This window comes from Lichenostomus cassidix, chromosome 21 (assembly GCF_008360975.1).
Source record: "Lichenostomus cassidix isolate B80296 chromosome 21, HeHo_3.0, whole genome shotgun sequence".
NCBI classification, from domain to species: domain Eukaryota; kingdom Metazoa; phylum Chordata; class Aves; order Passeriformes; family Meliphagidae; genus Lichenostomus; species Lichenostomus cassidix.
Window position 1 is genome coordinate 4703280 of NC_139501.1, and position 25972 is coordinate 4729251.

At 38.3% G+C, this 25972-nt stretch overlaps 1 protein-coding gene across 5 annotated transcripts in view; it reads right to left on the minus strand.

The window, feature by feature from the left end:
- VPS13D (vacuolar protein sorting 13 homolog D) overlaps nt 1-25972 on the minus strand; it is a 92387-nt gene that overhangs the window by 60145 nt on the left and 6270 nt on the right. For 2 of the 5 annotated variants that reach the window (XM_085080015.1, XM_085080012.1), the window contains exons 9-36: nt 25636-25736; nt 24991-25159; nt 23545-23637; nt 22595-22805; nt 21911-22087; nt 21559-21689; nt 20820-20892; nt 20160-20330; nt 18823-18953; nt 18303-18435; nt 15534-17747; nt 15039-15190; nt 13243-14277; nt 12430-12520; nt 11758-11884; nt 10705-10885; nt 9447-9629; nt 7204-7411; nt 6558-6768; nt 6246-6417; nt 5819-5931; nt 5058-5267; nt 2857-3122; nt 2551-2684; nt 2117-2272; nt 1323-1545; nt 935-1009; nt 29-235 (exon numbers count right to left, since the gene is read on the minus strand). In XM_085080015.1, the coding sequence (XP_084936141.1) occupies nt 29-235; nt 935-1009; nt 1323-1545; nt 2117-2272; nt 2551-2684; nt 2857-3122; nt 5058-5267; nt 5819-5931; nt 6246-6417; nt 6558-6768; nt 7204-7411; nt 9447-9629; nt 10705-10885; nt 11758-11884; nt 12430-12520; nt 13243-14277; nt 15039-15190; nt 15534-17747; nt 18303-18435; nt 18823-18953; nt 20160-20330; nt 20820-20892; nt 21559-21689; nt 21911-22087; nt 22595-22805; nt 23545-23637; nt 24991-25159; nt 25636-25736 (7348 nt within the window). Of the gene's footprint in view, nt 1-28; nt 236-934; nt 1010-1322; nt 1546-2116; nt 2273-2550; nt 2685-2856; nt 3123-5057; nt 5268-5818; nt 5932-6245; nt 6418-6557; nt 6769-7203; nt 7415-9446; nt 9630-10704; nt 10886-11757; nt 11885-12429; nt 12521-13242; nt 14278-15038; nt 15191-15533; nt 17748-18302; nt 18436-18822; nt 18954-20159; nt 20331-20819; nt 20893-21558; nt 21690-21910; nt 22088-22594; nt 22806-23544; nt 23638-24990; nt 25160-25635; nt 25737-25972 lie in introns of all 5 variants that reach the window. The other 3 variants (XM_085080014.1, XM_085080011.1, XM_085080013.1) reach the window with 2 other exon arrangements.

Consider the following 25972-nt stretch of genomic DNA (forward strand, 5'->3'; position numbering starts at 1 on the left):
TTAATGCAAAGCAGAACCAAATACTCACGTGAAAAGGTTAATTCAGCCAGGGGAACATCACAGTCCATGCAGTCATCGATAAAGCAGATGCAGACACTTCCTGCCTTTACTTCCACTCCAGAGATGAACTGGAAAGGCACACTTCCCTGGCTATCTCGACCAGAAGAGGTCTGGGAAGCTGATTTCAGAGGTTCAGCATTCTTAAACAACCAACTTGCTGCTTTTTTCAAGTCGCCTTAGATAAAAGCAAACAACCAACAAATCATCTTCTACTTTCTCAAGGAAATGTACTTAGTAAAAAACATAGAAGCAAACTAATTCCCTCTCTCTTAAGAAAATGTTCTCAACAGTACCTTGAATATGCTCTATTTTGTAACATAAATATGAGAAGATTATAAAGATATTGGTATTTCCTAAGAGTAAGAAAAGTGGTTGGAAGTTTGCAAACATAATAAAAATCTGTACCATTACTCATGCCTATAGATAAGGTGGGAAACATGATAGCACTAAAGGAAAAGAATCACTTGTGCTAAAGGTTTGTCTTCTTTTCATGTACTGCATGTAGAAATATGATTTTAAAAGGGAGAGGTGAAAACACAATCTCTCCAGAGGAAGAGATGGATAATGGTAATAAACCAGTATACCATAAAACATTAGCAACCTGAACACAACTAAAACTCCCAAACAAAAATACACTCAAGCACCCCACACATGACATCCCAAAGGGCAGAAGGAATCCTTGGGGGGTGAGTTTTACACAGCAGCAGAACAGGAAGAAGAATGTTTCAATTACAGGCCAACACAGAGCCAAAGATGTTCTAAAGAAGGAAACAGTGCCTGTGCATCACCACCTGACAGTCTAAAGGCTTTACCTAATTGCAATTAAGGTAATGTGAATAATGTGCAAAGCCCTGCTGAGAATATCTGCTGTTACCTTGGCAGATGAGCAGAGCTTTACGACAATCCTCCATGCTGAATCCCAGCTCCTGGAGGCGAGCCAGCTGGACCTCTGCAAGGAACAGTCAACCAAACATAAATCCTTGACAGTTATCTACTTGTTTTCATTTCTAAAATCAAGATACATCTCTATGAACAATGGGGGTTTGCTTGTTTAAGGTTGCAACTGAAGAAAAAACAAATGATTCAGTACTTTTTTATAGTATCATCAGGACAATGGCATCATTAGATGGTTCTAACCAAAAAAGGGTCTTACACCATGAAGATATCAACATTTTTTGTATTAAGTATATAGATTAGCTACACCTTGTAAAAACCTCCTTTAGATATCAAAAATGGCTTCACTCCAACAGTGAAAAACCTACCAAGAACAGGATCCAGCACACGTTTGGATCCATCTTTGCCTTCATGCACTGAGGAGGTCTCACTGCCCAGGGCTGAACTGGAGGGATCAGCAGCATTTCCAGCACCTGAGGCAGCTGAGTCAGGCAGAGCTGCACTTGTCTGCTGGGGAATGGACTTTGCAATGGCCAGGAAGAGCTGAACATCATTGTAGGACAGTCTGATATCCAGTGCTTGCAACTGAATCTAAATGAAAAATTAAAATATAAGATTCACTCGCCTTTTTCTACACATTTTTCTTATATACTTTAAATATCAATAAAGCTTTTCCCAAAGGAAGGCAAAATTTAGTGTTAAAATCTGATCACCATGCTGTTTTAAAGATCCAATAATAAAATCATCGAAGTTGTTATTATTTGCCAACAACCAAAAGCATTACATTTCAGGGAAAAGAAGTCTTACATTGATATAATGGTAAAAGGAGTCTCTAAATATAATTCCCCTCTCATATGTCCTAACAATCAGAAACAGAAAACACACAAAAATATATTTTTCTTTCAGGTATTAGTAACTAACATACCTACATAATCAGCCCACTTCTTTCCCCCACTATTAATCTCCGTAACATATCCCACAAATCACTCTTTCATTACCACTGAAAGCATTTTCTGCATGCTTGTTTCTTTGCCACTTCAGGAAAAAATTATCTTATCCCTTTCTTATGCATTTGAAACCCTTCTACTGAATCTTTGGGCATAAAAATACCTCTGCTAGTATTCTCTACTGCATACAGTTTTATTCAGGCCTTTAATATTACCTCTAGAATAGGGGGAAAATCTTCACTGTTGAAAGCATCCAGCAGTCCAGAGCCACTGGGGTAGGAAGAATTCCCAATCAGTTCCATATGAATCTGTACTGGATCAATAATTGACAGTGCAGTCTCTTGCTCATTTCCTAACCGGCATGAAAACACCTAAAAAATAGCAAATTATTTTTAAAAAAATCTGAACTGAGAGAACAGGCCTGGCAAGAATTACTAATATTTGGAGATTACAGTCAAGTCTTACAATGTTTTAACAGAAACAATATAAAACTATTCTTAAAACTGCTGTAAAATGAGAGCTTTTGATGAGAAACTAACTTCATAAAGCATTGTGGACTATTCCTTCTGTATCCACATTTATAATAAAGTATCTTCCCAAACTCCTCTAGTCTCAGATCTTTTACAGGAGCAAATTTCTTTGTTCTTACCTCAATGCCAAACAAACTACCAGAGAAAGGACGATCTAACAACTTGGGCTTGTAAGTGAGAACAGTTGTCCCCTTCAGAATGATTGCACTGGTGTCAAAGCAGGACATGTCTTCAACAACCACAAATTCAGTGCCTTAATCAAACAAAATGACAAATAATGAGCAGGGCAGTTGGCAGTATCATTAAGGTACTTTAAGCATTTGCAGCAGGTTTCTTGATTTCCTTTAACAGACATAGTTTTCCACCAGCACATGGTTTTTAATGAGAAAAGCTCCTAGGAAAGCACCAGAAAAGAGCACATTTACCTGTCACATTAACCTTGACTTCCAGCAGCTTTTCTGCAGTCACAGGGAGGGAGGAACGTTTGGTAACTACTCCACTTTTCACAGTTTTGGGAACTATAGTGGTGTCACTGATGCAGCTTCTCTGGCGGGACAAATGGGGATTTTCCCGCTTTTTGGTGTCCCCAGGAGTATATAAAAAGTCATGAACCAGCAATAACCAGTCAAATATCAGGAATACACGAAGGTTGTTCAGGACAACTGTGAAACTGGAGGAATCCTTGGTAGACCTTTTAAGAGGAGAGAAGCATACAGGTGAACTTTACAACCTGCAGATATTTAAATTCATGCTGAAAACTATCAGTATCTAGTAAGAATTATATGGCATTTTGTAAGGATACACTTAATTTACAGAGTGTCTGGCCCTTAAAATACTTATATATGTGTATGTATATATAAATATATTTCAACAAATTGAAATTCAACGAGTTGCTGGAGCTACTGTACCCACAGACCCTCAATAGATCTTAATGGCACAAGTACAGTACAAGGGATTAATTGAAAAACTACAACAGAACAGGAAATTTATAAAAACTCCTTTAACACACATTATCATTATTAACTTTCAAAATCTCTAATTTTAAAACTAATCTTTTTATTATCATTTTACATCTGCTGGGTATCAAACCTAGCATTCTGCATGTGAAATTCAGACCTGGCTCCGAGATAAGACGTACAATGTGAATTTCTCTCACACCCTGACAGCATTTTGCAGCACAGGAAGCTGCTTTGTCATTCAGAAAAAATGTCAGCCTGCCTCAGCTCCCAGCATCCCATTCTGAAGGTCTGGCTAGGAGGGATAGAGTGTTTGGCTTCATGATCTGGAATACCAGTTACATTTGGTCATGCTAACTGGAAAATCATCTAAGTGCTTAAATACCATGAAACTATTTTCAATCCAGCACACCATGAGCTATAAAATCTCCAAAGGACTGTGATGTCTTAGTGGGGAGCAGCCTCTGCCTGTGCTGCTTCCAACAGCCAAAGCCTTTAACCCTCGCTGCCTCTCCAGGCACCAGCAAGTACAACACTAGCACTGAGCTCTGCCAGGCCTCACATCTACTGCCAAGGATGCTCTCAGCACTAAAAACAGACCACATGCTGCTGTGGTTGAAATTTAAAAGCATAACAGTTGGGAAGAAGATTCCTGAAACACTCAAAAACCAGATTAGGCTGTACTGTGCAAACTCACTAACTGTATCTAATCTAGGCAGCTACTGACTCAACAGTTCTGTGAAAACCATCTGGGGTTTTTTCAGAGGTTATTTTTTAGTAAATCCCATTTTAGTTTTATTCAAATTGAAATGTTGGTTTTGTTCTGAACACATTTGTTAGGTACCTAAAACCCTAATGCAGCATCCACATCTTCAAAACAGGTTTCTTTCAATTGCCAAGTTTCTTTGATTAGTTTTTATTAACAAATGTCTTCAAAACTTTTTACTAGACTAAAATGATCCACAATTGCTTTTCCACATTACTCCTGCAACCACTTCATAAGGCATCATACTTATATAAGAGTGAGAAAGCTGAGTTTGGTCAGCAAATCTGATCAAAAGTGAAAGCAACATCTCTAGTCATCTCACTTCAGACTCTTTTTTGTTAGTTAACATTTCTCCACCATGCTGATACAGGTAAATACTGACATTATACTTTATATTCCCAATTTCAATACTAAATTAGATCAAAACAGATAAGAAAAAACAAACTGGGTAGGATAAAACACAGAAGAGAATACAGAGATTGTTTTTGAAAGAGGTGCCATTTCTGTCTGTATTTGATGCTCTCAGAAAACCACGTGTGACACCTGCTGGGAAACAGCTTTTGTGCAACTCATATTAAAAATTCTACAAACTGATTTAATGCACACATACAAGTGATAGGCCAGATTTATCAAGCTTTAAGCACTACTGATGGTGGTAGATCAGATGAAGATCTGATTACACATTACACATTCAAACCTAAATTTTATTGCCACAAGTAAAAAAAAAAATCCAACAACTTCTAGTGAATTAATAACTGCAGAATATATCAAGTGTCATTGATCACCCCAAAAATGTCATCCGATTGAAATACAATCCCAGCAAATAATAATAACAGGTGTATTAAAACTAGGACAATACTGGTTATGTCATTATTAAAAACAAACAAATCCCAGAATTACCAACCTGAAATGCAATTCAATCTGGATTGCTCCTGGGCTACTGGTGTTCTTTGATGACTGAAAGATGCAACTGAAGACATTTGGGGGGCCTGTGGCATATTTCTGTCCAGCATAACGAGTGTCAAAGGCCATCATGGAATGGGAGACCAGATTTACAGACTTGGTTCCATTTGAGGAGCTTTCAAAAAGCAACTTGGATTTCTTAAAATCAAACCTGGGAGAATAAAAAGCAAAACAACACACCAGAGATTTATAGTTTCTTTATGCCTTGGAGTCACTTATTTTACAAGTATGGTACACTGCTGAAATCTTTCATGTAGGAATTTTCTAAAACAACTACAATCATGTCCCATGGCACAGAGACAGAAAATCAATCTACACTGAATGTAATAATACTTTCCACTGACAAGAAACCTTCTGGATTTAAAAAAACCTAACAAGCCAACATAGCAGAAAATCTTCTTTTTTAACCTTCCTTCACATCATTTTCTGAATTAAAATACCATTAATCTTGGGTAAGTCAACTGATTACTGGACTGTTATTTCAAGGACAACTGGGAAGATAGATGGTTATCTTCTGAACAGTGCCATTCCCTTTCATCTTTCAGAGCAGCTCAAACTCTCAAGGTGCACTCTAATTAAAAAATTCCATTTCACTGCATTATTAAACTGTAATGCCACATATCATTTCAATTCTTGTCCTGTATCTTTCACATGAGCATAGTATTTAGGTTAAGGTGTTCAGTAAGAAAAGAACATTCATACCTGGCTAAAGAGCTGCATCCATCTCTTCCCTTTGGATCCATCAGCTCCAGGCTCACGTTAACCATGTCAATGAGGAATGACATGGAAGTATAAACTTCTCCACTCAAAACTGTCTGAAAGTGGAAAACACCAACATTGGTTTTCAGAGCATCTGTTTAACTTGCATCTCTGAATCAAACTGTATTTCAGACAAATGCAAACAGCTTTTGTGTGGTATTCTTCTTCTTCAAAGAGTTTCATTAACCATTTCTGGGGAAACATTACATTTCACAATACTGTGGTCTTTAACTTGAAAATGACCATTAATCCATTTTCACACTACTGATCTTTCACACTGGATTGTTCTTAAAACATTGCTGCCATCAGCAAAACCAGCAAACCCCCCAGACATTTCAAGAGCATTTCAGCTGCACACAGATCCTCTTACAAGAATTCTTGGATCCTGCAAGTCATAAGGGCGCATGAACTCCTCGATGGGCTCCCCCAGGTTGTTCTCCAGCAGCCCACGGATCAGTTTGTATTTGTTCAGGTCCAGAGAGCAGTGCACTGAGGACAGATTGCCGTGGATTGAAATGTCAGCGACGGCGTGACTCAGCTCCCTGCAAGAAAGGAGAAACCTCAGCCTTTCCAGGAGCTCCAACACAGCAGGCAAGGCCTTCAGGATAGAACAAAATGCATCTAAAACACTGCTTTAGTGTGTTTTAGCATCACTGCATGAAGTGATGCTGTTTAAACTCACTTGTCCAAGTTTCTCTCTACTTTTAACTTCAGTCTGAAGGGTTCTGTCAGCAGGCTGCCTCCTGTCTGCCTCACCAGGTAGGATGGAAAGCTCAGATCTGCACTGCTGTCCTCCACAGCCTTGGAATACTCTCTCTGATATCTTTCTGCAGCAAAGATGTTCATGTCCTGCAGATCAACCACAATGCAGTCTAAGAGGCAGATGTGATCCTCTGCAAGTACACAGGAGATAACACAGTAAGAAAGAAAAATAGAATCTGTACAAAACTTATTTCTAAATTACTTCTTAAGGCAACTTACTCCTAAAAAGAAATTTAACTTTGTCTTGATTTTATTCCATTTTAAAAATTTTTTTATTCATGCTCATCAGTACCTGTAACTACCAGATACCAAGCTCACTCACAGGTAAAAGTGAACTCTGCAACATGCATCTCAAAACACAGCCAATTTGCAGGACTGTCCTTTCAAAAACTGAACTATAACTCCCTAATCCTTAAACTGCAAAAATCAGCCTCAAAACTCAGAAGTAATTTCTTCTCCAATCCACAATCTTCAGACCCAGAGCCTTAAACTTTTTCAGTGGCACATAAGATATAAGCAAAATGTCACTGTAATATTTCACAAGGGTTTGTACTGCTCTCACCTACCTGGGCTCTCAGGGTTTGGGACAACAGGCAGCTTTGATGGCTGCCCTTGCTGCTTACTCGCTGTAGCCTCACTCTTCAGCCTAGAAATGTTTGTTCCTGAGGATTTTTTCATGACCAATCCTTCCACTGCTGCTTTGGACTCATCAGCAGTTGTTTTCTTCACGCCGTGTTTTGGGGTTCCAGAAGGGGAGGAAAATTGAACTGAATCCTGCTAATGAAAGAAATTTTGTAATTAACATCAGGTTTTTAATTTAAATTCTAAGGAACCAACGCGCCAATGTTCAAGCTGCAACAAATTCCTGTCAAAATTAAACATTTTATTGCAATGCCAGTATTCTTTACTGTAAAAAGATGGCCAAACTTTATTCCTTTAACCTTAACAGCACATGAGAATGTTTTCTTTGTAAAAAAGTTTATTTCAGCAACATTACCCAAAAAGCTGTGGAATCTTTTCAATCAGAAACTAATTCAATAGCAGAGGGTTTTGCATAAAACAGAAAAACTCACCCGTAAATTAAATTAATACCAAAATGAAGGAGTAAGACTCTCAAGATATTAAACATTTCTGCAGAATAAAGACTGGTAAACATTTAAAGCTGTTTTTCTGTTTTTCAGGTGATGAAAATAATATATGCTATTATTTCTGCAGGATCATGTCAGTAACCATGTCAGCAGATCAATCCCTACCATAAACTTCCCTTTCTGGTTTTAATTGTTAATATTTTCTTGCCTTACATGGTTTTTAAGTATTAGGAAAAAAAATTGAAAAATTAATTGCAATCACGCTCAAGGATTTTAAGAAAAAAGATTTGAGGACATTAACATTTAACTTCATACTGTAAAGACAAAACTGAAAAGTACATGCAAAGGAAAAATCATCACATCATCTATAAATCTAGGAATTTATGCAATTAAATCCAAATTAGCAGCTCCTCAGACATGCATAAAGAGCACACCACATCAAATTTAAATCAAATTCTTCTAGAATTCAGCAAAATTTTAGAATAGAAATGTAATTTTTAATAAATGAAGTAACTTTTTAAAGTGCTAAATTCCAGAAGAATATTTTCTTTTAAAATGCATGAGGAGCACCTGAACATTGCTATAAAGATGTGAAATACCTCAAATAAAACAGGATCCTTGTATGCATTGCCTTGTAAAATCCGATCCTCCAAAATAAACATAGGACAGAGGAAAAATGAAAACAAAACTAACAAAAAAAGCCAAACTCCACCTAATTCCATTTCAAACACCTACACTTCTATTGTGCTACACAATGCAGTATTTCTAGGTTGAAATAAAATTATTGCACACACTTTCTTTAACTTATGATACTAGTTTAGGAGTCTACTGCTTATAAATCTTTACTTACATCAACACAGGAAACAACCCAACATCACAGTCCACTATTTCCTTACAGCAAAGACACTGATGGACACAAATCAGATGGAGGCAACAGTCACACCAAAAAAAAACACTGCAGCAATTTAGCCCACCTAACTTCTAATCCCTTCAAAATGGAATTAGCAGATTCCCAGACAACTCCCTACTTTGTTGAATGGGTTAGATATAGAAAGCCATCCAAGATGGATCTTCCTTACCCCAAATGTTGTGGCTGCATCTCTCAAGAGCAGCACCAGCTACTCCTGGCCTGTGCCTTGCCATGGATGCAAGCACTGGAAACCTTTCCCAAGGTTTCACCTCATCAAAGCAACTACACACACTCAGTTCCACTGAGAGCAGAAAAAAAATAAATTATATCCAATTCTGTTCTCCAGTGTGCTCCAGCAAGTCTCAGCCAACACAGCCCCCTGTTTTCTGACACACACACTGTGGAAATTTGGAGTGGTGAAGAGTTAGAATTACCAAACAGCATGAGCTGAAAGCCCATCCTGCTCCCACATTCAGGTGTGCACCCAGCTGGGTTTTGCCTCCTCACCAGAGCAGCTGCAGTGAGCTCAGCCTCCTTTACTCCCTCTGCTCCCTCAAAACACTCAGTTCAGTCTCCTCTCTGCCCCAATGTCTCACAGACAGCAAGCCCAAGGCACAAAGGGCAGCTGAGCACAATCAGCAGCAAGGCAAATCCAGATTTGTCAGCATACTGGCACAGGCTCTCATTATTAGTACTATAAAATCAATATATAAAATAAAATGTGAGAATCATTTACAATTTTGATCTAGAAATAAAATATACCAGAACTAGCAAAACCACAAGCTGCTAAATTAAGCAGCTATGTTCCTACCTTGTTCTTCAGTGAAAAGGTCCCAGGCATTCCTGCAAACAGGAATCTGTTCTTCACTTTCAGTTTTCCCAGATTAGCTACAATAAGACTGTTGGACTTGGAGCTCTCAGGTATAAGCAGAACAGGAGCTCCAGCCTCAATATCAAGAAGAACTCGGGAAGCTCGCTGGGCTTTATCTCTCACCTGGGAAGAGCAAGAATACATTTAGAAAAAGAATTACAAAAATTGCAGGAAGCAGGTGGTTATTTCCCCCTGATTAGCACTGAACTCAAAACCATGACTCCTTGATTTACAAAATTAAGATGTGCTAAGAGTTTATACAAAACAAAAGCTACAACAAAGCAACAAAAAAAAAACCAAAAAACCCTCAGACTCTTGTTTTAGGCAGAATAAAGGCTCATTAAGAAAGGATTATGATGCAAACAGGAAAAACCTGTGCAACAGGTGCAGCCCTCAGCAGTGACACATCCCTTCACCCCTGAACTATGAAGCAGACCAGACACTAAGCTCACTACAGAACAAATTACTTAAGAAAAATTATTTACAAAAAGCAAAACCCCATCATTTAGAACAGATGTTTCAAAATCAGATTCAAACTCCCTAATTGATGCTCAGTGAAGCATTTTAGTATCCAAGTACTCACTGTCTTTTCTCCAATTATGAGAAACTTCTTTTAAAAGAAGACTATTGACTATATTAATAATTCCCACATTAGGTTGTGTGATCTATGGCTGTCCTGATTACTGGAACACTCTATCATGCCCTATATTCTCTGTATTGATATACTCTATCCTGATACACTCTATCATGCTCTCTAATCTCTATATTGATACACTCTACCATGCAGAAATTCTGATTTTCTCAGCCTACCAGGCATCAAACTAAATCCGAGAAATACAGCTGAGTGGAACAGAACTTCTCACCTGGCTCTCCTAATACAGGTATTATTACCTGGTGAACAGTGGAGAATAAGCCAAGATAACAACTTGACCCTTTTTGTCCAGTGCATCCTGCAGAATCCAGGTGCCAAAGTTTTAAGTAACATGCAAATTTGGTATTCTGCACTTTCAAACAGCAGCAGCATGGTTCTAATTAAGGTCTCTTGACTACAAGATGAGCCTGAGAAATCTCCACCAACATCAAAACTCTAAAACCTCCCACCATTTCAACTCGAGCTAACGCATCAACATAAATTACATATTGCATTTCAACTGCAAAAAACAGGCTAGGAAAGAACAGCAAAAAGGCTCAGACATACTGTTTGTCCTTCAATTGCTGCTCTCTGGCGCCCTAAGACATCCTGGAGCTGAGTGAAGTGCTGGATGAAGGACACCACCTCGGCCTGGAAGCGCTGTGTGTGCACATACTGCACTGAGGCCATGCGCAGTGTCACCCGCATGTCACACTCCCTCTGCAGCAGAGGGTCTGACCTGCCGTACCTGGGAGAAGGGATGGAAATAACATTTACCAATCTTAGCTACATTTTACATTGGTCATTTGGTTGCATTCTAAACAGTAATAGAGAGGATTTAACTGATGTGCACAGCATGTAATTAAAACGATTTCAGTTGCAGACGTGAAAAATTGGGTTTGTATTAATTACTTGGTTTGTATAGTCAAGTGTTGCTGAGTTTTAATTAAGCAAATGGGAAAATTCTACATTTGGAATGTGTCTTTAATCTCTGCATACCAGTTAGACCTTTGGTGATTTTATATCAGAACAGTGGCTTTTAAGCGAAGTGCTCCTCTGCAGGATGATGTACAGCTCTGAATCAGTGTGATGTGATGTTTGAAATTAAATCTGTAACATTACTTGGAAAATTTCTAATCTGATTAATTAGAAAACCAGGAAACATTACAGGACAAGAACTATTGCTTTAAACAAAACAAAGAAATTCAAATTTACACTATGACAAAAGCATACTCCTAATTCCAAAATTAAGGAGCAATGGAAAATCTGTTTCATCAGTTGAAAACCTCTTCCAACTTTTAAAAAACAACTGTTGTAGCTAGAAACAAACTATCACGTAAATACATTCAATAACAGCTTTAGAGGGAAATAAAAAAGTACTTTTCCATTTCTTTGAACATTGCAGGACAAAGATAAGTTAAAAATCATAAGTTTATGACTGAAAAGATTCTAAGTCCCACTTAAGTCCCAGGAGGCCAAAGCAGAATCATGCAGCCCTGACAGTTGTGGGTTTGGGGTTTCTGGGTTTGCTTGATTTTTGGTTTGTGTTTTTGGGGGGGCTTGTTGGAAGTTAATGGAGTAGCAAGCTAATATTGAATAACAAGAAGTTTAAATTCATACTTAAAGATTTGGAAGATGAGTGCTTCTTCACCACTGGTAGTGAAACGTTCCCTGTAAAATTCGCCGTGAGCTGTAAGATCACTTAAGGACAAACTCCCAATACTTCCCTGCAAGGCCAAATCTCCCTCTGCAAAACAAAGGACAGACAATCAGGATCCTCAAACACAGATCAGTCACTAAACCCCAAAAGTTTCTATTAGTGGGATAGCCTCATTACGAGTAATTAAATAAGTCACATTCAATTAAACATTAAATCTCATGTTCAAAGAAAATCACATCATTCTGCTACAAGGACTGTATTAACCCACACATAATTCTAGGCTTTCTATACATCATGGGATCACACCACTTTGATTTGAGAAACTTAAATACAACTCCTTTTTTCCTCTAAAACAGTAATAAAAACTATTGTTCTGCTCTGTGAAAGCGAAGTATTAAAATCACAGCCAATCTCAGCTAAAATGATGAAGGCTTTGACAACTGGGAGGATGCCAGGATTTCAAATAAACCCTGAAAAAGCAGAGGGAGAAGCAGTGGGAGGAGAATGTGCATTCCAGAAAAACACACCAAAACCCAACAAGCACCAAAATAAAACTATTTCAAGTCACAATTCCAATGCACATTTCATTTCATTTTAAGCTGCAAACGACCTGAGCCCTTCCATCTACTCACCAATCACTTCCAAGTGAGCTGCAAGTTTTGCCACACTGGCTTTAGCAAGCTCACTGGTTGTCTTATTCAGGACTAAGGATAAAGAATGGACCTGGTCAAACAAAACAGGAACAAATTGTTATGAAACAACATGATTTCAGGACATGAACATCTTGTTCAGCTTTTTTTCAAGACAACAGCACTGTAACACATGAATGGCAAACAACAGTTATCTGATTGTGAGACACTGAAGGAAAGCAGTATTTTTACTGCCTTGTTTGCACATTAATGGGTCTCCCAGGCAATTCAGAATGATCAGGCCAACAACAAATCCCAGCACTGTTACCTTGATCTTCTTCTCTTTTAAGATTTTTCACATATATATTAGACTGCAGGGCCTCTGGGCAAAGACTATAATAATATACATCATAAAACATACATCATGTTTTTTGAAAAAAAAGTTTATACATATAGCTGTATAAACATATATGGATATATATTTATAAAACATAGGCTTTTTTTGCATAAATAAACTCCACAGTATATAGAACAGCACAGTGCCAACTGCAGCATGTTAGGTCTTTAACACTGAATCAACCTTTTCAGTCAAGAGAAGGTCACAGACCAAGGGAGCCAAGCATTTTGCAAATGTTCTGCTTTTCTATATGTTTTTTTTTTTTAAACTACATCAACACACACTTTAAAGCTGTTTCTGCATTTATGTACATTCCCCACTAGAAGATAAAACACTTGATGTAAATGTCACCTTAAGTTTCTATAAACCAGATGTTTTATGACAGACAATCCAACTACTGTTTTGCATCTCAAGTATACCTTTAGATCCAGCTTAGTGTTTACAGGCTCTTGGGCTTGAGAAGCTGACAAGGAATTTATTTCTGATTTGACTGTCTGCTGAGTATCTTCAGGCTGTGGCTTCATAGCATGGTTATCAGCAGTGGATCCAATCCCAAAGAAATCCAGTATCACAACCCAAGTTTGCAAAGTTATTAAGACATCTAGACAATTAAAATCAACATCTACACTACGGTTAATTTTGTTATAACGAGAAGAAAATTCAGGATGTTTCCTATCCACTAGAAAGATATTGATATGAACTAATGAATCATCAAAGTTACTTTTTCCACAGGGTAACGTGGATCTGTCTGCTGATGGAGAAGGAGGTGGAGTCAGAGGATACTCAGAATCAGCATCTTCTTTTTGCTTCTTACGGGAGGCACAAACTGGTCTTTGGTAGAGCTGAAAGACATTAGGTGCTTCTTCCATATGGGAAGGGAGGGAACGTGGCATGTCTGGGTATTCTGCATTGGATACTGAGGGACAGGACTGGGAAAGATATTCCTTATGTGCTAAACTGGATGGTTTGGGTGCTCCACGGGACACCATGAGGTTTTTATACTTTGAGTCTGGGTTCTTTTCCAGGAGATCTTCCATCAGCAGGGAACGCAAGGCAATCTGGATGGACAAGGTCTGAGGGTGATCTTTGGCAAATTCAACATCAAAATCCTGAAACTTAAGGCTGACAAGACCTTGTGCCCCAAGGGTGAGATCACCACTTAACTGAACCTGGAGCTCTGAGATATGAAAGTTTGCTTGAATCTGAGTAAAAGATTTTGTTTCCCTGATAGCTAAGGGCTTTTTTGGAACAGAATTCAAACTAGAGTGGCTGAATAAGCCATTTTCCTTCCGTTCACTCGAGAATTCTGAGCCTGTACTATGAAGTGATGCTGAAGGAGAACTAAGACCAGTTGGGGAAACAGAAGTGGTTGAAAATTTGTTCAAGTCTTCATTGTAAATTAAATTATCCAGAGTCTGAAGGACTTGTTCATATACATGTTTTGCTAACACCACCTACAATGTAGAGAAAAGAAACAATCATCACATTGGAGCTCTCCACATTAATAGAATTTATATTAATAGAATCAATACATATATATTAAAACTCATAAGTAGAATTCCAAACCACACAAATTTTAAATCCATCCAAGAAAAAAATAAACCAGAACAGGGTACAATGTAAAACTGAATCAAAACAGCCCTTCTGTATTAGCTCTGCAAGATGAAACCACCTGGAAACACACAGGATGGGAGTCTAGAATAGGATACCTTATATTCCTAGGCAAAAACCATCCACACAGAGTTAGATAAAAATAATTCACCATCTGAGCCTACACAGGAATATATGGAACAAATATTCTGGTTAGCCATCATTGCTTGACTTCTTAGCTTTAGAAGTTTCAGTTTTCTCTATTTAAAATATCTGCCCCTGCACAGATTTTTTCAAGGTAATATTTTAATTCTTACCTTTAACTAGAACTGCAAATAAATTTATTTGGACTGTGTCATTTGGACAGCAACACATTTATTTTTCCTTCTGTGTTCAAGATAAGCAAAAGTCATACTAATTCATAAGGGTGTCTAAAATGCCCCCAAAGAAGGTTAAATATTGGTCATTGTTATTATGACTTAAGATTGTCTCTTCTAACCACATGTATAAGGATGATTTCTAAACTACCAATATGTTAAACCTGAAAATACTGGCCTGAAAAACACTTATCTTCTATGCAGGGAAATACTTTTATATTAGTAGTGGAAATACTACATTTCTGTACCTGAAGAGGGTTAACAAATTTCCCTTCAATCTTCATAATGCTTGATATTCCAAAGTCTTCATTACACAGAGGAAAAGCTAAATCCAAATCTCTCTCTAGTGGTATCTTTTCCAATTTAAACTGGATGGTGGTGTTATTCAGAATGTGGAAAGCTTGAAGAGAAAGTAAAATTAAAACAACGTTAGAATAAGTAAACTGATTATATCACAAATACTATATGGAAGAGATAACACATTGAACTTCCTCAGAATCTGAGCAATGCTGGACTAAGACTGTATGGTTATGTTTTGCTCAATTTCTGTACAAAAGACACCATTCAGTTTTTGCTCAGGAGATCAAAAATGGATATAAATACAATCACTATCATTAAAATTGACCAATGTATTTTGGTAGGATGGGTGAAGCAGAATATACAATCAATCCTACAGCCAATACACATTTTTAACACATATACTACTCACATTACAATAATTAAGTCTCCTCTGATTAACATACCATGGCCTTTATGTAATGATTCAAAGAAGTCATGACGAGTAAAATGAGATTCTTCCTGGCTGTTAATGCTGGCAGGACCTGAGGAAGAATGTGGCCCATGAGGTATCTCACTTGCAGGCTCCTTCCTGTTTGTAAATTGACTACTATTTAATGAATACATCTTAATATCTTTAATTTCAACTTGCAGCCTATCACTTGTAGACTCATCTTCTCCTGGTACAAAATTCTGAATAGATATTTGTCCTAGATGACCTACAAGCAGTTCAGAGCTGCCAGGCTTTCGGGGTATGGAGACAATTGGGGATTCAATGTTTACATTTAATATCAGCTTGATAGTATCCATTTTGAGGGGCTGTGGTCCAAAAGCATGTCCTTCATTATCTTCTGCACTGGCAACATCTCTTGCTCGTGGTGTGGGATCAAACAAAGACACCATTTCACTGTATTCTGCAGTTTTAGTTGCCAAGACTGTAGTAACCTTTGAAGCTGCACTTTTCAACATGCTGCGAAAGTTCTCTTCCAGCTCATCCATGGACAAAGTCAGTTCTTTCAAAAATTTGGCAGAGTGGTTGTAGTGTAAGGAGGCCATCTTGAGGCTGAGAGAACATTCCTCTTTGGACTTTTCTGTGAAAGTGAAACTTAAAGCATCTGGAAGGCTACTTCCATCATCAAGCCTAAATAATAAAGATTCTAAGTAAGTGACATCCCCCATGAGGTTTTCATACCTCCCCGTGTTCCCTATGCTCACCACATACTGGTTCTTTACATTGTCTTGGGTCAGATCCATGAGGTGAAGGCACCCAAGGGAGCCATTCACATCCAGTTTACTACACATGGAGACATTGACTTTGGTGCCACCAATACTGGCTGTTGCAATTTTTCTGCCATATTTTTCTCCATTTGTCATGCCAACTGTCCTGAGGAGGAGCACATTTAACCAGTGAATATCGACTGCTACCTCTGTGTTCTGTGCATAAGTAGACTGGAATGTTTCCTGTTCCCTCCAACCTCTCTCCAAGTCAGCTATTAAAGGCTGAGGACTAGAATCTTCTTTCTCCTTGGGGAAAGATTTCTGGAGAAACCCAATCAGTTCAACAATAGTCTCTGGGTTAAGGATGATATCCAGGTTGTTCACCTGCACAGAGATCACCTGCAGACTGCTATCCAAGTTCATCGATGGGCATTCTGCACTCACAAACTGATACTCCAATTTAATCAAGGACTCTTGATCTTTTCCATTGTTGCCAGGCAAAGTGTTGGAGGCTGCAGAGGATCTCTCTGCCAAACCAGCTACATTAATGAGATGTGGTCCAGAAACAGGGGATTGAGCCCTGCTGTCTCGAAGGCTCCCTGTAGGCACATCAAAGCTCAGGTTCTTATGAGAAGCCATCAAAAGATCAAAATCTGTTCCATATGTCTGCATAGTATCAACCAGTAAGAGGCCATGGACAGACAGGGACACCCCTGCATCATAAGGCCTTTTCACAAAATGGGCATTGGTGCCAAAAACCTTGAGCACAGAGATGTATCGCCCGTTACTCTCGACACCCAACTGCATACAGTTGACTTTGAACTCAGCCAAAAGCAGCTGAGATTCAACAAGAACTTCCCGGGTGCGTTGCTCAAGCATGACAACACTCTGGGTTAGATTCATTACAGAATCATGCAAACTGCCAAACTGGTCTACCTCTGCAAAAATCTTGTCTTTCCCTAAATGTAGGGCATCTGAAGACTTAGCTTCAGATGTACTCAGCTGCGTCAAACAGTTCTTCAGAGCCAGGATTTTGTCTTCATTGATGTGGATTTTCAAGTCTGGCAGGTTGCCAGACAAGACAACTCCTGGGTATTTTGGGTCAGATGTGTATATCAGTCTGCGCTCCAGCTGCAGGTGAACATTGAATTTTTCCACCACGTGAGTTGGACCCACATCACTATCCTGAACGTGTTTCCAGTTGTCTTTCACTCGGCCCACCATGATCTGAAGGTCCATAAAAGAAAGTGTGTATCTCTCATACATTTTTTCACTCATTAAGTGTGCCTGTAGCTGCTCTTCACTTATTTCGACTCCAGTGAATTCAGGTATTTTGATGCTACTAGTGGTGTTGGATTCTGGCGGTGGAGTATTGGGAGGAGTTGCAAGAGGTGTTTTATATTCCTCATCACTCAGTTCATTGTCTTCTGAAGAAATGGCACCTGCACTCCTCTTAGAGTCTTCTGTGGATTAAAAAAAACAGTAAACAAACCATGAAACAAAAGTATTCTCCTCCCTCCTCAGATGTTTCCTATCATCATCTGATCATCCTGTCTGAAGTCCTCTTGTTTTTAAACACAAAGCATGCCTGGTAATTTCCACTGCCACTTTTTTTTCCCTCAACAAGAAATCTACTATACTTCTACATGCAGAAAGCTATCAGTCACAATGTAGTATAGAAGCTATTAAAAGACACCATTGTCTCATTTTTAACCCACTTACTACAAGATTTACTTTACCCAAGTTGTCAAAAACAACTGATCCTCAAAACCAAATGAAAAGTAAGAGCTACTTTACTACAGTATTTTTATTATCAGAAGGTTTTGTCCAACTGCCTTTATTGACTAATATTAATTTCATTTTATTATCTTAAGAAAAAGATTTTTTTTTCTATTTTACAAAGCAAGAACACCCCCCAAAACTTTCCTGTATTTTTTTTTTTGCCCTCTTTTTTTACACTCTGAGTTTCTGAAAGAAGATGAAAAGAAAAGGAAAGCTGCAGTAATTCTACATCATACCTTGAGAATTGGTCAGTAACATTCTTCCCAGATCTACAACAACTAACACGGGATCCACAAATTTGAAATCATCGGGAAAGATCACCTGAGGGGCAGAGATATCAAGGCACACAGTCCAGCTTTTGCTGTTTTCCTGAAATTTAAGAAGAAAGATATAATAGCCCATAAGAAAAGAACAAAAAAAAAAGCCACATGAAACATCTAATTAGATACTTTTTCTCCTGATGAGTTGTCACAAACTCCAGCCACACCCAGGTTTGGTACCTTGTTAAAATTCAAACTCCCACTGCAGTCAGTAAAGAAACATTTCCAGCAGGTGAAACATCCCCTGTGCCTCAAACCTGGATTGCCTGACAGCAAAAGGAACCTGCAACACCACCTGGAAAACTCCCCTCCTGCTCACAAAGAACATCACACAAACAACAACAAACCTCACTCTTTAGAGCTCCAAGTCCTAAACCAAAAGGCCAAAAGTCTACATCGACTTTTAGATACATAGATTTTGGGGGCAAAAACTTACAATGAAGTCTCCAACTAATAAACGATCGATCGTTTGTCTGATTTCAGCTTTTGTCTGCATTTTCAGCTTGTTGTACTGTCTTCTGGCAGCTTCAGCCACTCTTGCCTCTAACTCAGATTGATAACCAAAACCTGCACAAGAGAGGGAAAACTGACTAGGTATAACTTTGTTCACCCTTTATTGAATCAGAAGAAAAAAAGCAAAAGAAAGAGAAAAAAAATAAAAGATTTATTTTAAATTTTAGCAGTAAAATGCAGGGCAGGAAAACACAGCAGGTGAAAGCTACTGTCTGTGCCTATTCACCATGCTGCTGAACAGAAAAAAGGAAGTATGTGAGTACAAAACAAATAATCCCACTAAAAAAAATCTCTTCCCAAACCTTTTTCTGGTCTTTATTTCAGACCTCCAACCCAAGTTGTTAAATTTGAGGGAGACAGAAAGGGTGCTAAGTACAGCCACAGAGAAAATTCTGACTAAATATTAAGATGTGGATGTGCAGGCAGTGGTTTTTTGTTTGCTTGGTTGGTATGTTTGTTTCAAGCTTGAATATTTATGAATATAGTGAGAAAAGGTGTCACACACACCTTTATGCCAGGTAACTTGAATCTTTTGCTAGTCACCATAATCAGCAGAAAAAGAATGGGTATTTCAAGAACATTTTAATGTTCCTAATGTTCATTATTGTCATCTTTAATCTCCTCAGAAACCGAACTTTTAACAACCAAAACTGCAAAGGTGTTATGGCGTTACAGGCTTAGGTAATAGAGCCCTAAATCTTGTTGCCCTTAGAAATTTATGGAACCATCTAAAAATCAAGGTATGCTCCAATCTAAAAATCAAGGTATCTCAAGAAGCTGTAACAAAGGGCAGCCTTAATCTAATCAACAGAAGAGATACAACAGGGATTGGAATACTATTTCCTCTGTATCATTACTATAGAAATACTCTTTTAACTGCCATCTCAAAAAAACTCCATCAGTGTCCAGAACAGATGACAGGAACAAGTCCCCTCTCCTTATTTACACATTTTAATTTAGGGGGCATGAACATCCACCATGGGTATAGCAGCAACTTGCAATTTTAAAGCAAAAGTTGCAGGACTTCTGCCAAAACAAAATCCCTGATTCAATTAAACAAAGAACAAAACAAAAACAAAAACAAAAAAACAAAAAAAAAGAAACAAAAACAAAACCCTCCAGAGAAGACTTAAAGTGAAGACTTTTTGATTAGTGCTTTATATTTCTAAGACTGAAAAGAAATAAAAATCAAAGACATGAAAAGATGTAATTCCACCAACAAAACCCCAGCCCCACCAAAAAAACACATTAAAGGTTAACCTGAGGCATGAACCCTTCCCTTGTAGAAGAAGTCAGCTACTTTCTTAATGGCTTGTGGATTGTAAATAATATTTAGAGGTCTGGTACTGACTTCCAGGCACCTCTCAAAAGTGCTGTGAATTGGATTTCTTTCATAAAGCATCTCAAATACTGGGGCATCAGGATCTGCAACTGAATAAAAAATGAGTTACAAAAGCAGCTCTAAAAAAACCCAAAACAAACAAATAGAAAAAAGCAAAAAATAACTCCCCAAGAATTTAATAACCGATTTTTAACTGGTACTACTGGGAGAGTAGAAGTGTCTACGAATTCCTCAGTTACAGAAAAGGAAATAATATTATCAACTTCTACAATCAACAGAATTCAACAAGTTTATAGATAAGCAAAAACATTTGTATAATTGAGGTCATAATGTTGAACTAACAATTTCTTTTTTAAACCAAAACAAAGAGTAAGTGCAGCTCCTATTGTCTTGAAATACATCTTTTCTTCCTTTCTTTAAAATCAACCTGCATGCACCCTTACATCTGAACAAAGCTTCTATGATTTTATCTTTACCATCTGCAAAAAGCATTTGCATGAATTCAAACTCTAGGCACTTAGTTTTGAAATTTCTGATTTGTAGGAATTATCTCATCAAATATAAAATGAAATCTTTACCAGTGTTCTGATTAGTCATTTCTGAGGACAAACTTTGGAGTCCAAAGGAAGACATGCAGCCAACCTCTTTTTGCTAATAAGAATTTAAAAGAAAAAGATTGTTTAGATAAAATCAACCAAGCCACCTGATATAAGCATAAAAGTCTTTTCTGTTGAAGTATGTGTATATTCTGAGATTATTACATGCATTTTTTCCCTGCCATGGTCAAACAAAAGAAGGCAATATGACTAAGAAGCAAACACTCTCCACTCCTGCAGCAGACAGACTCAGTCAGTACAAAGTACAAAATACATGGGAAATCCTCACAGCATTAGATTCAAATTTTGCTTGCCCAGAAGAGAAATTAAAATCATCTCTAGGATTTATTTCTGCATTTAGTATACCAGTATACAGGTGATATAAACCCTCATTTGGACTAGAGCTTTATGGAAAAGAACAATCACTGATTAAGCAGCAATGCTGATTGTTCCAAAAATCAAATGTTGTTCAAAAAATTAGCTTATTCCCAACATATATAAATGAAAGGCTGGAGTCAGAAGCATATAGAGTAAAAAATGAAGAGTTCTACAAATGATATTTGGAAAGACAGGAGAAAAATAAAATCTACAGGTAGGAACTTTTCCTCAAGACTTTTGTGTTCCCTTTCTGGGCTAAGAAACATTTTGAGTTTTGGAGTAGAACTATTTTCATACACAATTATACATCCCACATAGTAACTTCTAGGGTTTTTTCACCTACAGGATTTGGGAAAACAAGAACAGGAAATATGGTCCCTTCTGTTGCCAAATCCCTCAGGAAAAGACCACCAAGCTGAACTTTGAGAAGGGAAGACTTCCTGCGAGGAAGGGATTCTGCCAAGATCTTTACACCTGGAATATAAATACATAAAATTACTTTGTTTCTTTTAGTAAAGCATCCATTTTATTGAAATTATACAAATAAAAAACACTGGCCAACAAACAAGTATTTTTAAAGTCTTTATATATATTTATTTCTACTAAAAACATTTAACATGGAAATTTGTTATATAGTACAGTGATTGTGAGGCAGCTCTGGTCTTTTTGAGAAAAAACAGAAATGGGCTTAATACCTGAAAACTCCAGCTGCATAAAAGCAGTCTCCTCAGTGTGCAGTGTATTCTTCCTATGCAATAGAGTGAAAGAGCCACCCTGCAGCTGTAGATTTAATTTAGCAAAGACATGATCTCTCTTGGTAAAGGTGTTCATGCTGGAAGCATCTGCAGCAGGATCAAAAAATTCATCTGCACCTAATAAAAAACAAAACCAAAACCAACGTGTTAAATTTCTGGAAGGCTACTGAAGAACAAGAAAGTTCCTGTGAATATGAAAATAAAGATTTCTCCAGTCCTTGGGGGGGAAAATAGCAACAAAAATAGAGCAGATATACCTTTTTCCTCAAAAAACCCCTGAATATTCCACAGAACTCTTTTATTTCAATCACGTTAATGTAAGCCTGAATTTACAAAGAGCCCAACAACCCAGTACTGTTCCTGTTACACACAGTCACATGATCCCACACACACACTTGAACAGAAAAAGTCCCAAAGCTCTTTGCCATAAAAAGCTAACAGTGGAAGCAAATATATTCCACCAGCAGATATCCAGGTACTGAGGTACTGCCCAGGTTGTTCAGCTTTAGGCAGGATCTGCTGCCTGGCTACATCAGCTGACAGAGAATTCTTTAACAGTTCAGGCCCAGAGCTCTTTCTGCCCACTTGAACCAAACCAAGGCAGCAAACCTCATGTTTCCATACCCAGTATGTCTTCTGGATTCCACTGCTCCTTGGGGTCTGGCAGCAACCCTTCAAAAGTTTCACCTTCGTAGGTCTGCTGAGCATATCCATACCAACCTCCCCAGCCAGGAAACCACGACTGCAGGTACTGCAGCATCCCAGAGCTGCTGCCATGGGTGGGTTCTGCTGTAGGGGAACCTCCAGTGGAATCAGGCAAGGGCTGTTTAACACTCTGTTTGAACATGCAAGACATACACATAACTGCTGCTGAGTGAAAGAGTATCATCAGTGTACAAAAAACACCCCAATAAAAACATAGCTCTATCTCCTATTTACTCAGTGCTCCAGCAGTGATATTGTCAATCAATATTTAGCCTAGAGGAGAGTGGCAGCAAAGAAACAACAAACATATCACCACTTAACTATTGCATATTCCTATGAATATATAAACATGCATGTGATTATGCACATATGAAGCCACATGTCACCATTTAAATCTTAGTCTAGAAACACTAAACCAGGGAAGTCATTTGACATCATAAAACACAGCACTACATTTCAGCATTTGTATTTGCAATAGATGATGTGCTGTTATGGAGATTAGCCCATATTTAATGAAGTGTGCTCCCCATGCCATTTCCATGAGGCTCACTTCTGCCATATGTTTATTTTGGGAAAATATGCATCACAGGCCTTCATTTCCACTCTCTGATTTTAAGATGGAGAGTACCTGACCTAGGAATTCTGGCAAGGATCCTGCTGAGGAAGATCATCATATGACGAGACAAAAGATTTCACTGTGCAAGTGACACAACAGTAAAAACTGCAGGAACTGAGCATTTCTGCTATCTTAGCATTAATGCCACACTTCTAAATCAACAGAAATACCTGCTAAGGCTCTCCAGCAGAACAATACCTCAGATAATCACCTAAAGATTGCAAATATTACCCTGTATGGGGAATGATCTCACCTCAGATAAGTCATGAAATTTATTATGAACTATCTCATACAGAATCTTCAACTCTTTGTAAGTCTGCTCATCCTCAATACGACGCATTTCTGCCTGGAAAGACAAAAAAGGTAAAGTCCCTGCATTAAAGGAGTACAGAATCTTGTTCACAAACATGTCAAGAATCTCTGCACTGAGCTAGGAACTCATAGAAAAAAACTAAGATGGCATTAATGATCAGCACACAAAAATTAATGGAAGTCATGTGGGCAATTGAAACACTGAAGTTCCTCTGAATTATAGATAAAACACACTATTTTAGCACTGTAAAAAATTCACAATTATATCCTCCTATTACAAATCAGAATCAAGATTTGTAGCACAAAAATTAAACCAGGGAATAGAAACTGATTTAACAGAATGCCTTGCTTAGCCAGAAGCAAAAAAAGCTTCTGTCTTGAGTAAAGAAGGTGGAGGAAATGAACTGGGTAAATTGGGACAATGCAGTGTTCACAGTCAGTTACTCAGACATGTTGTCTTCTCTGGACTGATTAACACGCTGTTTGTGGGAACTGATGATTCACCCAAGTCTAAAAAAACCCATCATGAAACAACAAAGCAAAAGACATTCTTCTAGTCCACTGCCATTATCCTTGTTACATTTCACAGCTCCGCTGAACACAGTACAAGCTCTGTGAGATTTGTTTTGCCAGGTACCATAAAAATGTTCTGTACATTGACCTACTCCTACAGTTCATCTCCAAATAATAAAAGTAAGGATTCCACACAACTTTAAAGTATCAACAGAATTGCACCTTTAATTAATACAGGTGAGGTACATGGTGCCATGCACTGATTTAAAGAAAAACTCTCAGTATGCCTAAAGATAAAAAGCAGCTCATTATAGTTCATGGGTTTTTTCCTTTCTGAAGTAGGTCATAAGTTATTAGGGGCACTGAATTCTTTATCCTCAAATCAACTTGGAAAAAAAAAAAAACAAAAAAAAACCCCAACAAAGCCCCCCAAATATCCCCAAACACACTGTCAAGTAGCCACAATTTCTGCCAATTATCTACCCAACCATATCGGTAGACACAATTCCGGTATTTAAATACATTTTGGATCTACAGAGAACATGAGTTAAGAAAGCATGTCACCACCTGTCATAGGCATTCTACAGCAGTTAATGCTATTTTTGGTGAACACTGGTTACAGCTCAAAAACCAGACAGCTTTTTGCAGAGCAGAACAAAACCACACGAACCCTGCAGCACACACACCTCCCACAAGCCCAGGTTCCAGCAGTAAAATCTCAGCTGTGGTCAGCAGCCAGTCTGTTCAGTGAAAAAGGCCTCAAGTACAACTAAAGATATTTCTAAACTCACCCAGGTTTTAAACATGAAAAGACAAAACAAACCAAATATAAGATGACTGATCATCCCTGTACAAGAAACTCAAATCTCAATACCTGGTCTGAGGCAGACAGGGGTTCTCCCTTCAGCTTGCTGTAGTACAGGTCAGTGTAGGACACTGCATCCCGGGCCCTGTGCAGTGCAAACTGCCAGGTGGAACGTTGCCTCTGCTCCCTGATCTTCGAGAGATTCGCATTCAGGGCAAAGAGCCACCATTCCCGGCAGCTGAAACAATTTGCAATTACTGTATTACCAGTATTTCATTTAAAAAAAACCCAACCCAAGTGCATGTTCAACTGGTGAAAGGTCCAGGAGATTCAGTGAAAAGCAATGGGCCAGCAGCCAGGGAAAGCAGCAGCACTGGAGGCAGCACAGATGGGCTTGTCCTACAGGCTGGGTAGGACAGTGCTCCCCAAAGTCCCTCCACTCCACTGGGATTTAGTCCAGCTGCCACATATCAGGCACAGACAACAAAATTTAGAGTGGCACAGACTGGATTGAAAGCCGTGGGTAAGGATAATTTTACATCTGAATTACATTTTAGCATTTAAAACTGATTTATGAGGTAGGGGAACAGAATATAAAAGCTGAATCTCTAACATGTGATTATGATGTACATTTTTGTATTTGTCTCATTCTAGTTTTTCTCATATAGCTCGTAATACCCTATTGACAACACCAGATACAGGAGATGTACTTACTTCTCTGTTACTGTAACCTTTGGTTTCCACTTCCTGAATTGAAGCTGTCGTTCCTTTCTATCCAGTTCCTTTAAAAATCCCATGATCTGTTGGTACTGCATCTTTGAGTGAAACAACACACAGATTAATGAGGTGATACTGGAGTGCTTTCCAAAGAAAACGGGAGGGGGAAAAACCCAGCCAAAAACCCAAACACGGGTTTGGTTTATCTGCACCAATGGCCTGTACATGGTGCAGAATTAAGACTGATGTTACTCATAATTCATATTTTTGTTCCCTAGTGTGATGTATCTTCTCCCAGCAGCTAGTAGTTCATGTGTGACATTCAATTTACAGA